This window comes from Coenobita brevimanus, chromosome 22 (genome assembly GCF_032717465.1).
Source record: "Coenobita brevimanus isolate Jiangsu-jjx chromosome 22, ASM3271746v2, whole genome shotgun sequence".
Classification (NCBI taxonomy): domain Eukaryota; kingdom Metazoa; phylum Arthropoda; class Malacostraca; order Decapoda; family Coenobitidae; genus Coenobita; species Coenobita brevimanus.
The window spans coordinates 43,450,009-43,465,898 of NC_136975.1; the positions used below are offsets into that span (position 1 = coordinate 43,450,009).

A 15,890-nucleotide genomic window follows, 5' to 3' on the forward strand; every position below is an offset into this window, starting at 1 on the left:
GTTCAGCTGGATTGAACCTAGTGGACTGCAAGCTGAAGATACCATTCTCTTAAAACCTATCCTCTTTGTGAGGAATGGGGAGAGTGTTCAGGGATGTTTGTATTACTGAGCACCATTTCAGTGCCACCATATGAAGGTGTCACCCTCTAGCACCTTCACTTTCACCTGCAGATGAGTAAAGAGTTAGACTGCATGAAAGTAAGTATAATATCAAGCAGCTACTTGGAACATGAATATTCCCCAGCAGTAGCCACATCCTAATGGCAGTGTTTGAGAGTGAGTTTGCAAGGTATCAATAGTAACAAAAGAAATCTGTCTGTTCTATCTATCTATCTATCTATCTATCTATTGTCAGAGGCCTTAATTCCTTAAGGGGTGGTCACAAACTAATCACATCCATGTTGCTCTGTCCCCTGCCGTTTCACTGCCCTGCTCCCAGCTCACACACCCCTCTCTCATATACCTCTCCACTCTATCCCTCCATCTCATCCTTGGCCTCCCCCTCCCTCTCCCCCACTCCACCTCGCTCACATACACTCTCCTCATCAATCTATCACTCTCCATCCTCTCCACATGGCCAGTGTGTTTCTCCTAATGCTTCTTATCATATCCACATCCACACCACAACGCTCCTTCACTTCCTCATTTGTCAGCCTGTCTGTCCATGTGACTCCACATGCTTCTCTCAAATAACTAATTTCCACTGCTCTCATTCTTGACTTGTGTCCCTCCAACAACGTCCAAGCTTCACTTCCATACTTTAGAGTTTGTATCACAATACTGTCATGTAGTAGCTTTTTCACTTCCATGCTCACTTCCTTGTTTCTTATCACTGTTTTCAAGGGACCAGCAACCTTTCTTCCTTGCTGCACCCTTTCAAGCACTTCACCCTCTAAGCTTCCATCCATACTCTTCACACTACCCAAGGACATTAATGCACTCACATTCTCTATTTCCTCCCCATGGGAGGGTGTGTAAGAAATGGAATCTAAAGGTGAATGTAGGGAAGAGTAAAGTGATGATCTTTGAGAGAAGTGAAGTCAGTGAATGTACAACAGAAATGCTGTACCATATACAGTATAGACCCCTGACTGAAAGAACTTCTCATGAGCTGTAACTCGGTATTTATTTTCCCTTTTTTACTTACAGAGTGTGTTCAGGATTTGGATGGGATAAAGATGGTGCTCTCCTCTCCATCATCAATGAGAGATCCCCTCTTGTTCATGTGTGGGATGCCAATTCAGGTGAACTTATTTTCGCTAGGAGCAATGTAGGCATATTTCATACTGATGTTTAGAAGAGATATTTAGGCATTTGAAATTATAGCAATTGTCTTTAGTTAGAGTATAAAATGAAGACAAGATTTCTATTTATTCAGCCATACCAATAATTTTTTATTTCATGCTCAGTTTCAGTAATTTGACACAGTGTGATTTATGATTGCTTGAACAAGTGATGACTCGCACTCTTTAAGTTTCAGACAAAACTCCCTGGGTCTGGCAACGTTGACTTGATTGGGAATTAGGAGACAGAAACAGTCTTTGCCTGCCCAGCAAACATTATTTATGATGTAAAAAAACAAATCTTGTAGAAATATTAGTTTAGTCTCTCTCTCTCTCTCTCTCCTTTTTTTTATAGATAATCAGTAATTAAATAAAGGATGACATTTGGCCCATTTTTCGTCACGACTCATGCCAGCAGTGTTACCAATGAAGCAATTTTCCCGCTATGTTTAGAGATTTTAAAAGTAATCTAGCTGATAAAAATTTAAATTCTTACATTTATCTGGCGTTTTTTTATGGGCTTGTCTATCTTTTTTTTTGTTAATTTCCCTCAGTCTGTTGGATCTTTACCACAATTGAGACTAATCTAGCAGATTTCTATCATTTTTCCTTTGGCTACACTGCTTGTCAGGCCTTCCGTCAGTCATTACCACGCCATGGATGGGAGTGGGTGTGTCTCGGCCTTTTTCGTGATCCCCCCCGCTTTATACAATTCTTTTCATCTTTAGTTCTCTTCATTATCTCACTCTTGCTTTTGACTGTTACCCTCTCTCTCTTTAGTTCTTTCATGAAACTGTCCTACATATTTTATTATACTGTATGTTGGATTTTCATCCTGTGAATGATGATGATGATGATGAATAATGACCAATTTTTCCCCAATAATTACACTGGTGTCACTAACTTAACTGAATTCTGGCAGATTAAGTTGCTTCTTGATATCACTACAGTTGGTTTTGGGTTGTTCTTGGCACATTTTTTTTTTTTTTTTTTTAAATAACAGAACGGAGGAAGGAAAAACAAATGGAGAAAAAAAAAAAATCCATACACCAGATTACTGGTGTCCTCTGTTCATAAAATATCTGTAAGAATTAGACTTGAACAGTTGTAGGTTGAAATTTGGAGGAAAACAACTCTGGGGAAGCGAGTTCCAGAGAGATGCAGTTCGGGGAATGAAAGAATTCTGATAGGCAGAAGTTCTGCAATGTGGTTGAGTGACATTCCAGTCATGAGCGCTACCAGATGCCCGTGTAGCACGAGGGAAGGCATGGAGAGGTGGCACCATGGACGCAACTTCGTCTGAGCATTTGCCAAAAAAATATCTGTAAAATAATGCAAGGGAGGCAACATTCCTTCTTACTTGCAGGGGAGGTAGTTTATATGTAATGGCAGGGTTGTTAATGATTCTAACAGCTTTATTTTGAATTTTGTCTAGTTGTCTTAATGCAACCTCTCCACAACCATTCCACAAGGGTGAGCAATATTCAAGCTGAGAGCGCACATGACTCTTATAAACTATAGCTAACTGCTCATCGGCGAAGAAGTTACGGACTCTGTACAATAATCCAAGTTTCTTTGAGGCGGTTTTAGCAAGTGATCTGACATGAGAGGTCCAGCTGAGGGCACTGTTAAGTGAGACACCAAGAATTTCAATACTTTTGGAGATGGGAATATTAGTAGCACTGAAGGTAATGTACGAATCTGGCAATATCTGTCTATTAGTAAACTGTATATATTTAGTTTTACTAGCATTAAAAGAGACAAGGTTGTTTTGTCCCCATTCACTGATTGTAGATAGATCTTGATTTATGGAGATGGCTGTATTGAGTTGAGAGGTAGAGATATTAGACTTTGTAAATGGATGTCTGAGTGTGAATGAACTATGTAGTGTTGAGTCATCTGCATATGAGTGAATGGGATTGTGAGTGACAGATAAGAGATCATTAATATGAACCAGAAATAGGGTTGGCGCCAGAACTGATCCCTGTGGCACGCCGGCGTTAATTGAGTGGAAATTCGAATATACATCATCTACTTTTACTCTTATTTTCCTGTCACTAAGATAAGAAGAAATCAAAGGAACAAAAGACGTTAGTCCATAGCAAGGGAGTTTGGACAGCAGGGAACGGTGCCATACTCTGTCGAAAGCTTTAGAGATATCAAGAGCTACTGCATGAGTTTCTCCAAAAAGATCAGTTGATTGATGGATGGTATGAGTTAAGAGATTGAGTATGTCAATGGTGGATCTTTCGTGGCGAAACCGTATTGTCTATCATTAATTAAGTTGTTGGATTCAAGATGTTTAACAATATGCTTATTAATTAAAGTTTCAAATACCTTACCAAGAGAAGATGTGATAGCTATTGGTCTGTAATTGGAGGGGTCAGACGAACTTCCTTTCTTCGGAACTGGGTGGATATTGGCTTCTTTCCATGAATTTGGGAATAAAGAAGTACGTATGCATAGTCTGAATAATTTAGCTAGGACAGAGGCAAGTTCAGGGGAACACTTTTTCAAAACAATTGGCGGAATTCCATCTGGACCTGGAGCTTTGTTGGTAGGTAAATTGTCTAGGATGGATTTTACAAATCTTGTCTGTATTTTAAGTGGGGCAATTTCGGGAGAATCAAGTTCCAGTACTGAGACATTCTGGCTGGTATCATCTATGGTAGAGTTTCTTGCAAAGGTACTAGCAAAGATATCTGCTTTCCCACGTGGGTCATTTGTAATATTGCCATCTGAAGATTTTAGTGGGGGAATGGAAGATGACTTGTTAAAGTTATTATTGAAAGAATTAAGAGTTGACCAGAATATTCTGTTGTCATTAGGGTTGTTAAGTAGTTTTGATGCTTGCTTTTGAAGAAAGTTTGATTTAGATAGATTTAATACAGCTTTTGCATGATTTCTAGCAATTTTAAATTGGGAGAGTGATTCAGGTGTTTTTTATTTTAAGTAAGAGTTATATGCTAATGACTTTTGGGCTGTTGCTCTGGCACAATTGCCATCAAACCATTTTGGAGAGTTTGATCTTTTAGTGAATTGTTGACTTGGTATGAATAAATCCATACATGCAATAATTTGCCTGTCTTAGTCTTGTGCTATGAGGGGCCCCATTTGACAAATTTTCTATGTTCTCCCTCTGTATCACATATCTATCTGTTAACTGTCCTCCTCAAGATGTTAAGCTGTCAGGATATCTGTCTTGCTGGAAGATCTGCCAAATAAAGAACAATAATCTGCTTGCACTGACAGGCTGTAGTATTGTGGTGAACTATCTTGCTTGCAGTGCTCATGGGTTTTCCCTCATAGAGAATTAAATGTGGATAATAATGTGGAAAATAATATTATTTTTTGATGTTTATTATTCTGATTTGATGGCACTCTTGATTTCGACAATACCATTATCTGTCAGTTTTATTTTATTGTGGTAGGTGGGGGCACTCACCATCCACTCACTCGATGTAGTGTTGCTCTCGGGTGTCTGCCCTTTCCTCTCCATTCTTCTTTCCTTCCATTCTCTTGTGTCTTTCCTTCCTTCATTCTTTCCTTGTCCTTCTGCCTACGGGTGACTTTACACTCCCTCTTCTGTCTTTCTTTCCTTCATTCTTTCCACATCCTTCAGCCTGTGGGTGACTCTACATTGGGTGACAAGCCAGATGGTTTCCTGTGCACCAGGAAAGCATTTACTACGCTGGGTGGTAACCATATAACCAAATTTTGGCGCCTGGTGGTTTAGTGGGTAATTATTGCGCTCCAATCGGATTGAGCCGGTGAAGGTGTATATCCAAGGAATGGTTGGGGTTGATTGCTCATGTAATGCCACTCAGGGATGAGTGAGGCTGGTCACTCTCATCTTAAATGTCGGGACCAACTGCCTAGCCCCGGGCTCCTACGCTCCTCACGGGGCAATGTAGGATTGGATGATGGATGGATGGATGGACATTTTTCCTTCAGTATTGTTGATTTAGGATGTAAAAAAAGTATTATGAGAGTTTCTCCGCATTTTAACCTTGAAACCGTTGAGGGATAGGGCATGTGTCTCAAATTCTTTTCTACAGCTAAGCCTCAACTTTAGTATACTGTATTTAGGTTTCCTATCACATAATGCAAGATATACACAATAACAACACTTATACTGTATATTGCTTTTTGGAGTTGTTTATCTAAATACTGCTCTTTCCAATGTGCAATATAGGAAATATAACTAGGCTGTGGCAGTTGCCAGATACCACTCTCTGAGCAAAAGGTACTGGGAATCAGGTCATCACTTCTTTGGGAATGTGTACAGTATTATGTTGCCATTTTAATCCCTTCATTCTGATTATTTATTTATTTTTTTTTATTCTAACTACCCTCAGACAGATTTTTTTTTTTTTTTTTTTTTTCACCTAAGGGCAGACTTTATATAGGAAAGGTTAAAAACTGTCATTAATGCAGGCACTACAAGAACTCATTCTTAAGTTGAATATAAATCATCAGGAGGGCTATGAAATAAAAGAATTAGCCTTTTGCATTACAGTAGCATGATGATGGACCAACATCATTAGTTTGAACCATTATTTTTATTTATTTGTGTATATATGGTATATATACTGTACATACATGGGCAGTACATATGTGCACTGTCTGGATGTTGCTACTCCTCACCCAGCCCTAGGGTGGGAAAGGAGGTCGGGTGATGATGGTATATACACTCAACCCTCTGCTATCACTCCCAATTGGTCCCACTATGGTTGCGCTGTAGCCGAAACAGTGATAGCCGAATTGAAGAACTTATGGTAATAATTCTAATTGGTGCCATGACCTCAATATTTACCCCTAAGATACCATTTTTGTACCACATATTAATATATAATAGTCTAAAAATCAGCATGTTTTATGATGTGATCACGATTCTTACAAATACCCCTCACAGTTAATTCATTGATGTTATATTTCTTCCCCACACTTCGCTTGGTCTCACCATTCTCTATAAGTTTCACATTTTCGGTTCATCTGCATAACTTAGGTTCTTCATCTTCTTTATTTCCCTGCCAGGTGCCGCAGCATTATGTTGGGTGATGGTAGGGGGACGGGGAGGGGGTACGTTGGCCATGGTCATATCATAAAAAAGGTTATTGTTCTTGCTATCACTGTTCACGGTCTGAGGGCGCACATTTGAATGGTTTGGTGGGCCGGAGACTCGGTCGGGCGGCCAATCAGCTCTCGGCTGGCGCTGACATCACACGACCAATCACGGATTTTTTAGGCGTGATAGCGAGATACGCTATAGCGGAACCCTTGACAGCTGAGGGTTGAGTTATATATATATATATATATATATATATATATATATGAGGCGTCTAGAACCAAAGGGGCATTGGCGCCAAAATGTACTTTTGAGTTATGATGCTTTAAAGTTGTGTTTATGGCAACGTCATAGCCAGAAGGCAATAAACAAACCTTTTATACATCAAAATGATCATCAGCGCCTATGCTCTACATGTAAAGCCAAAAAAAAAAAAACAATAATAACCGTAACCACAAAATAGGCAGTAAACCAAACCCCCAATTTATAAGTGGGCATAATAACATATTGTAGGGATTTAAAAACATAGCAGAAAAAACATCAACGAATGTATTAATGTACAAAGCTTTATTAACTGAAGATTCCAGTTCACTTAATATTAATAAACGAATAATTATTACTGTAATTTCACGTTTTTTACAACTAAAACTGAAATCAATGCAGTTATTATTTTTCCTCTACCATAATAGATTGAAATAACACTAAAAAAAAAAAAGTTGTGTAGTGCTTAAGTAAATTGAGGAGGGGTAGTGGGGGGTTAAATGGTGGGGTCGTCATCTAGGAGAACGACATCCAACTCTGCCTCCTCGGTGCCATGCCCCCTCCCGCTGTCTCCCCTCACCACTCTCTTTTCCTCTTCCTTTCTACCTTTTTCCACTTCTCCACACACTTCTGACACTTACGAGAGGTTATAGGCAACACCTCCTCACTGTAACTATGTGATGAACTCATCTTGTCACCCCCCCCCCTTCGACCCCAATAACAACAGCTCATCTTGTCACCAATAATCCACGATAAATGGGGTAAAAATCCAATACGTAATAATTATACACCTCAGTGAACACGGGAAGGAATCCTCACCGTCACACCGGGCGGGCCACACGCTTGCTGATTGGCTGCTCTGGGGGAGTGGCAGAGAGTGAGAATGCTGATTGGTTTGGCTGTGTGGCTTAGATGCCTGCCTGCTCTGATTTGTTCGCGCGGCAGCATGGACAAACCCACGTGACTTTGAGCCCCTCTACCACTGTCCAGAAGGCCGAATCTTGTATGGCAACCAGTGCTGTCACTGAGAAGAGGGTTAAGCCTGTTGTCTCCCCTACCTAACTCAAAACCAGTATATTGGTGGGGATGCCCCTTTGGCTCTAGACGCCTCATATATTATATATATATATATATATATATATATATATAGACAGATAGATAGATATAGATATTGATACAGACATATATATATATAGAGAGAGAGAGAGAGAGAGAGAGAGAGACAGATAGATAGATATAGATATTGATACAGACATATATATATATATATATATATATATATATATATATATATAGACAGATAGATAGATATAGATATTGATACAGAGACCATCCATCCATCCATCATCCAATCCTACATTGCCCCATGAGGAGCGTAGAAGCCCGGGGCTAGGCAGTTGGTCCTGACATTTAAGATGAGAGTGACCAGCCTCACTCATCCCTAAGTGGTATTACATGAGCAATCAACCCCAACCACCCCTTGGAAATAAACCTTCACCGGCTCAATCCGATTGGAGCGCAATAATTACCCACTAAAACCACCAGGCGCCAAAATCTGGTTACTGTATATGGTTACCACCCAGCATAGTAAATGCTTTCCTGGTGTACAGGAAACCATTTGGCTTGTCACTCAGTGTAGAGTCACCCACAGGCTGAAGGAAGAGGAAAGAATGAAGGAAAGAAAGACAGAAGAGGGAGTGTAAAGTCACCCGTAGGCAGAAGGACAAGGAAAGAATGAAGGAAAGAAAGACAGAAGAGGATGCAAGAAAGAAGGATGGAAACATATATATATATATATATATATATATATATATATTATTTTTTCATTTCATTTTTAAAAGCTCCAACATGCTTGCATGTTGCAGATTGAGAAAAAAAGGGGTTAATATGAGTGGATGAGGGAAAAATTGGGGTCTTGGAACCAGGCTCCATTTACCTCATGTTTTAATGGGTTCAAACAAAAAAATATCGCCTAGCAAATGATTTTTCATCAATGTAACATGTTCATAAAATGTGGGCCTCCTTTATTATTATTTTTTATAGGTAGGGTACAGCACTTGGATTCAGGACTGCGTGACAACCTAACTTTCCTGGCATGGTCCCGTACTGCACCGCTACTGGCTGTGGGCACGGCAAAGGGCAATCTCATGATCTACAACCACCAGACATCCAGGTACAATAGTTTACTTCAGTAGGGCAGTGTGCATTGTTCATTTCATGAGCTATCTTGTCATTAATTTTTGTTTTCCATGGAAAATGAAGGAGCCAAATACTGGAAGTTCGCAAATTTATCCCCTCACAAGACTCAAATAATCTATTTATCTATCTATTGCCAGACACCTTAATCCTGTAAGGGGTGGCCACAAACAAATCACCTCCATGTAGCCCTGTCCCCCGCCATTTCACTGCCCAGCTCTTAGCTCACACCCCCATCTCTCATATACCTCTCCACTCCATCCCACCATCTCATTCTTGGCCTCCCCCTCCACGTCACTCACATACACTCTCCTTGTCAGTCTCTCTTCATCCTCTCCACATGGCCAAACCACCTTAGTGTGTTTCTCCTAATGCTTCCTGTCACATCCACATCCACACCACAATGCTCCTTCACTTCCCCATTTGTCAGTCTATCTCTCCATGTGACTTCACTTGCTCCTCTCAAATAACTTATTTCCACTGCTTTCGCTCTTGACTTGTGTCCCTCCAACAGGGTCCAAGCTTCACTTCCATAAATAAGAGTTGATATTACAATATTGTCATGCAGTAACTTTTTCCTGTCTATGCTCACTTCCCTGTTTCTTATCAATGCTTTCAAAGAACCAGCAACCATTCTTCCTTATTGTACTCTTTCATGCACTTCACCCTCTAAACTTCCATACTTATTCATAACATTACCCTAGTACGTAAATGCACTCACATTTTCCATTTCCTCCTCATCCAACCTCACTGTTCATTCAATGGCTTCATTTCTCTCGAAGACCATAACTCTGCTCTTCCCCACATTCACCTTTAGATTCCGTTTCTTACAAACTCTCCCAAGCTCATTCATCAAGCCTTGCAGCTCCCCTTCATCTTCACTTAACAACACCGTGTAATCTGCTAACAACAGTACATGAAGTTTCCAAACACTGCCCTCTCTCATAAGGGCCACTCTAACATCCACTGCCTAATCTTGTATCTGTTTTATAACCCCATCCATATACAGATTGAACAGCCATGGAGACATGACACATCACTGTTTCAATCCAACCTTCAAATAGAAAAATTCACTCACTTTGCAGTCCACATGCACTGCAGCCTTAGCACCCTCATACATACTCTTCATGGCATTCAACATCCCATTTACTCCATCTGTTCTTAATACTTTCCACAGTCCTCGTCTATCAACCCTGTCAAATGATTTCTCCAAGTCCATGAAGGCTGCACATGACTTCCTTCCCTTCTCTAGAAACTTTTCCACTAAAGACCTAAGAATGAATATGTGATCCACACAACCTCTTCTCTTCCTAAAACCTCTCTCTTCTTCCCCAACTAATTCCTATGTTATTTCCCTAACTCTGTCAATAAGTATCCTACCTTATACTCTTCCTGTTACACTGAGAAGAGAAATGCCCCTATGATTCCCACACACTTCTATTTCCCCTTTTCCTTTGTACAGGTGAATAATTATACCTGACTTCCAGTCCTCTGGGACTTTACCTTCCTCCCAGGCCAGTCTGCACATCCTCCACATCCATGCTGCCGCTATATCTCCCCCATGCTTCATCATTTCACGACACACTCCATCAATTCCTGGGGCATTCCCCATTTCAACTTTCTTCATTGCTTCCACAACTTCTATCCTACTGATTTCTTCCTCTCTTCTCACATCCCTCCTTCTCCCAGCCATTTCCCAGCCTCTTATACTGGCATTACTTTCATGCTCTGTGTTCAGAAGTTTCTTAAAGTGTTCTCTCCGTCTGCTCACTTTTTCTCCCTTCTCCACTAGTAATCTACCATTTTTATCTTTCACTCCCCAGGTAACTTCATTAACCCCCTTTCTAACTCTCTTTACCTCTTTCCAGAACATTTTCTTACATTCCCTCCACTTTACACTCAAATTCCTCACAAATTCCTCATCCACTCTCTTCTTACTCTCTCTTACTAATCTTTTCACCTTTCTCTTCCTCTCTACATATAACTCTTCTGTCTCTCAACTTCCTCCACACCCCTGTTTCTCATCCACTCACTATATGCTTTCTTCTTTTGTGCCACAGCATGTCCCACCTCTTCATTCCACCATGCTGTTCCTTGCACCCCCTTGCATCTTTTCTTCACCCCACACACCACCACACATGCTGCACAGATTTCTTCTGTGAATATCATGCACACACCTTCCATATCCCCCCTCTGCACTAAATCATATTTACCCTTTCGCTCCTCCACTTCTGTCTTATATTCTGCCTTTTTTCCATCCTCTTGTGACCTTTCCAACCTCCTTGCATGAACTACCTCCTGTCCTTCCCTTCTTCTATTCCTCCATTTCATATGAACCTTGACTTTCACTACCACCAATTGGTGGTCAGTAAGTCCACTCCCCCAACCTCTATATGTTCTTGCATCTATCACACACCTTCTCATTCTGTCATCCACACACTCATAATCAGTCATACCCTTCTATTCATTCAGTTCATTACCCACTTGTCTCATCACTCGCCATGTATATCTGTGGATCATTTTGTGTCTGAAGAGGGTATTGGCTGTCACCAACCCCCGTCCGACACAATGTCCACTAGAGCACTGCCATTCTCATCCACTTCTGCAAGGACACCCCACTTACCAACTACTCCATCCATCTTCACATTCCTTACTTTCTCGTTCATATCTCCAGTCAAAAACACTCCCTCACTCCTGTCAAACTTTTCCATGCTCACTTCCACATTTGTCCAGAACTCTTCTGTCACTCTGCTTGCACAATCTTGCATTTGCGCATACACACATACAGTCGCCCACATTTGTAGTCCAACTTTCAATCTTACCCACACAATCCTTGAGCCAACTGATCCATACTCCCTTATACTCTCCTTCCATCTCTTGCACACAGCATTACACACCCCTTCTCAATACGCATCAGCATCATCATCATCATCATCATCAGGACCTTCTTTCCCACCCTAGGGCAAGGTTAAGAGTAGCAATGTCCAGACTGCCAAAGTTTGTCCAGTCCAACGGGCCATGCTTCCCTTCACTCATCATTCAAGCCCCCGAAATCCTGGCCCTGTCTGATACACCAAAAACTTTCACCACATTCTGTAGCTTCACATAAATGGATCTGATAGAGTCAGTCCGGACGCTCTCACATTAAAATGGGGTGCCAAATCCCTTATCATGCTCTTCTTCACACAACATCGATCCAGCTAGCCCAATTTCTTGTCAGTCCCCTAGCCTCACCAACTTCCATACCTTTCTCCCTCACGCACTCATCCACCACATCCCTCTACCTACTTAGATATACCTTTTTCACCACTGTGTTGTTATCCATTCTCTCCACATGACCATACCATCTCAGTACACTCTCTTCATTTCTGGTGTCCACAGACTTCCTCACTCCACATCTTTTACGAATCACATTATTTCTTATCCTATCCACTGTCAGCACTCCACATACATTCCTCAGCAGTCCCATCTTCACTGCTGTTATGCATGGCATTTCATTTTCATGCCACACCATAGTCTCACATCTATTTGTTAAAGTTGGCACTAACACTCCTTCATGTAAGCCTCATTGAGCAGCAACACTCAAGTCTCTTTTTCTTATCAAGGCCTTCTTAGCATCAGCTACTTTCCTTCCTTGTGTCACTCTACTTAATACTTCTTTTGCACACTTTCCTCCCTTTACTGTCACTGTACCCAGGTATTTGAACTTTCTCACCAATTCCAGTTTCTCTCCTTTCACTGTAATATCACACTGGGAGTCATCTTGTCTCTCAATAACCATCGCTTTCCTCTTTTCAGCATTCATGCTCAAGGCACGATGCACACAGACATCAACAGAACTCAGCACTAGTCTGCTAAGTTCTTGACTGGTATATGCAAGTAGTACTGCATCATCAGGATACAACAAATTTGAGATATTCCATCCATTGCCATTCATTACCAACGCCATTCCTCTCTCCATTACTTGTGTTTTTACTTCTCTCATCATCCCATCCATATATATATATATATATGGGAGTTGTTGTATGCTGATGATTTGGTGTTGATTGGAGAGAATGAAAGGGAGGCAGAGGAAAGGTTTAGGAAGAGGAGAGATGGTATGGGGCAAAAGGGTTGAAGGGTAAATGCAGATAAAACTAAAGTGATGATATCTAGGATTGGTGGCAGTACCGTCAAAGACGAGGGAGAGTGGCCATGTGCAGTTTGCCACAAGGGCGTGGGAAGTAATTCCATCTTGTGCGGTGTGTGTGATAAATGGGTGCATAAGAGATGTGGTGGTATCAGAGGTAGACTGCGAGATAATGCTGATTTTATGTGTAAGGCGTGCCGGGGTGAGCAGGTGGAGATTGTCAGACGTGAAAGGATTGAACTTGCTGGTGAATCTCTTGAGTGTGTGGAAGAGTTTTGTTATTTGGGAGACATGTTGTGTGCTGGAGGTGGGGCTGGAGCTAGCTCTGTGGCTAGGTGAGAAGTGGTTGGAAGAAGTTCAGGGAGCTCTTGCCTCTCCTGACATTGAGAGGGCTTTCCCTACATGCTAAGGGGTCTTTGTATGCAGCATGTGTTAGGAGTGTAATGCTGTATGGCAGTGAGACCTGGGCAGTGAAGGAGGAAGATATTCGCTGGCTCGGACATACAGAAATGACAATGATTAGGTGGATGTGCAGTGCGTCCCTGCATCCAAGGCCTGGAGGGGCTGGGTTTACAACGGAAGAGTTGAGAGGTAAGATGGGACTGGAGTGTATTGGTGTTGTGATGAGGAGAGGTAGATTGAGGTGGTTTGGACATGTGGAGAGGATGGGGGATGATAATTGGGTGAGTAAGGCGAGAAGTGTTAATATTGGGGGTGGGGTTATGAGGGGTAGACCAAGAAAGACATGGGACGAGGTCATTAAGTATAACCTTAGGGTTAAGGGACTGAACAGGGAGGCTGCAATGGATCGTGCAGTGTGGAGAGCTGCCATTAGGTGACCAAGGCCGACACACTCAAGCATGTTGGAGCCTTTAAAAACAAAAACGATATATGTATAATTATAGATAGATAGATATAGATATATATATATATGTATATACAGTACCCTCACGTCCAACACGGTAATATTGTCATGCACGGGTCCCTTGTTGGACCAAGAACGTGTTGGACAAACAACAGAGCTTATGGGGAAAAATGAATTATGTCAGCAACCCTAGGAAAAGTCACCGTAAATACCTACCATATACCTATACATATATTGGTACTACTGTAATTATAATAAATGGTACTGTACTATGAATGATAATTAACCTTTTAGGATACTGTTGGTGGGCTTGCTGGGAATAGAAGGTGGTATCCAAGGCTGTAGGTATCCTACTGGGTCCCTGGAGGATGGCTGCTGGTGTCACTAGCGGGTAATTGCTGCTGCTTCTCCACAAGCTCCCTCATAAATCCTTTGAAATTACACTCAGAATCACTATCCTCATCCATGATTTCTAGCTTGGTGGCCTGAGGGAGGTGCCGCCGCTTCTTGGGGTTCTCAGGAGTCTTCCTAGGCATCGTGAGCAGGGTAAAATGCAGTAGCAACAGCAGAAAATGCAACGAGAAAAAGGCACCATCTAATGCAAATTATGCAACTGAGTGGCGCTGTGGCGGAAGATTTTTAAACAAAGCATCACGTGAGAGCAGAAGCGTTTTTAATTGGGCGAATCACGATCATGTCACAATAATGGGCGGGGGAGGCTACTTGATTGGAAGTTTTGATTGGCTGTCATTGTCACGGGAATGTCCGGTATGACCGTGTTGGACCGGGGGTGATTGTGCTAGAGGCGAACTCTGCGGATTTTGCCCATTTCTCGGAGCTCCGTCCATGTTATGCTAACGCACCTGTGTTGCAGTAATTAAATCATATTAAATCGTACTAAATTTTTGCTCTCCGTGCTGGACGCAAATTGTGCTGGACAAACGCGTGTTGGATGCGAGGGTACCGTATATACAGTATATATATATATATATATATATATATAATCTGATGATGATGATGATGATGATGATGATGATATATATATACTGTATATATATATATATATCATCATTATCATCATCATCATCCGGACCTCTTTTCCCACCCAAGGGCAGGGTGATGAGTAGCAATGTCCAGACAGCCCAAAATTGCCCAATCCAATGGGCCACGCTTCCATTCACTGATCATTCAAGCCCCCGGAATCCTAGCTCTATTGGATACACCAAAAACATTCACCACGTTCTGTAGCTTCACATATCGTGTCCGACAGAGTCAATCCAGACGCTGCCACGTTATTTATATCTGTATCTATCTATCTATGTATCTATCTATCTATCTATCTATCTATCTATCTATCTATCTATCTATATATTTATATATATATATATATATATATATATATATATATCTATATATATATATATATATATATATATATATATATATATATCTATATATATATATCTATATGTATATGTATATATATATATATATATATATATATATATATATATATATATGTATATTGAATAACCGTGGGGACATCACACAACCCTGTCGCATGCCCATACCATTTCTGAACCATTCACTTAGATGCCCATTTACCGTTACACAATACACATGCTTCACTATCATCATAAAAACTCTTTACGGCATGTAGCACCTTACCATCTACTCCGTACATGCACAAAACCTTCCACAGTCCTTCTCTGTCTACTTAGGTATATTTTTTTCCAGATCCATAAATCCCATAAACACCTTATAGTCCTTCTCACAAGCCTTCTCCACTATCTGTCTTACTGCAAATATTTGATCCACACATCCTCTTCCACTTCAAAAGCCACTCTATTCATCACTGCCAAGGACTTCTGATATCTCTCTTACTTTCTCTATAAAAATTCTTCCTTATACCATCCCTACTGCACTCAATAAACTTATGCCACGATAACTCCTGCACTCACTTTGCTCACCTTTATTTTTGTACAAGGGTACAGTTTCATCCTTTTTCAACCCTGCTGGCACATTGTCACTCGTCCATGCCTTCTTACACCTCTCAGAAAAGCACTTCATTCCACTCTGTCCACTACA

At 41.1% G+C, this 15,890-nt stretch overlaps 1 protein-coding gene across 1 annotated transcript in view; it reads left to right on the top strand.

The window, feature by feature from the left end:
* The window catches only part of Oseg6 (intraflagellar transport protein Oseg6), a 198,657-nt gene that overhangs the window by 28,685 nt on the left and 154,082 nt on the right, over positions 1-15,890 (top strand). The window contains exons 3-4 of the mRNA XM_080266921.1: positions 1,150-1,244; positions 8,656-8,785. Coding sequence (XP_080123047.1) covers positions 1,150-1,244; positions 8,656-8,785 — 225 coding nt within the window. The remainder of the gene's footprint in view (positions 1-1,149; positions 1,245-8,655; positions 8,786-15,890) is intronic.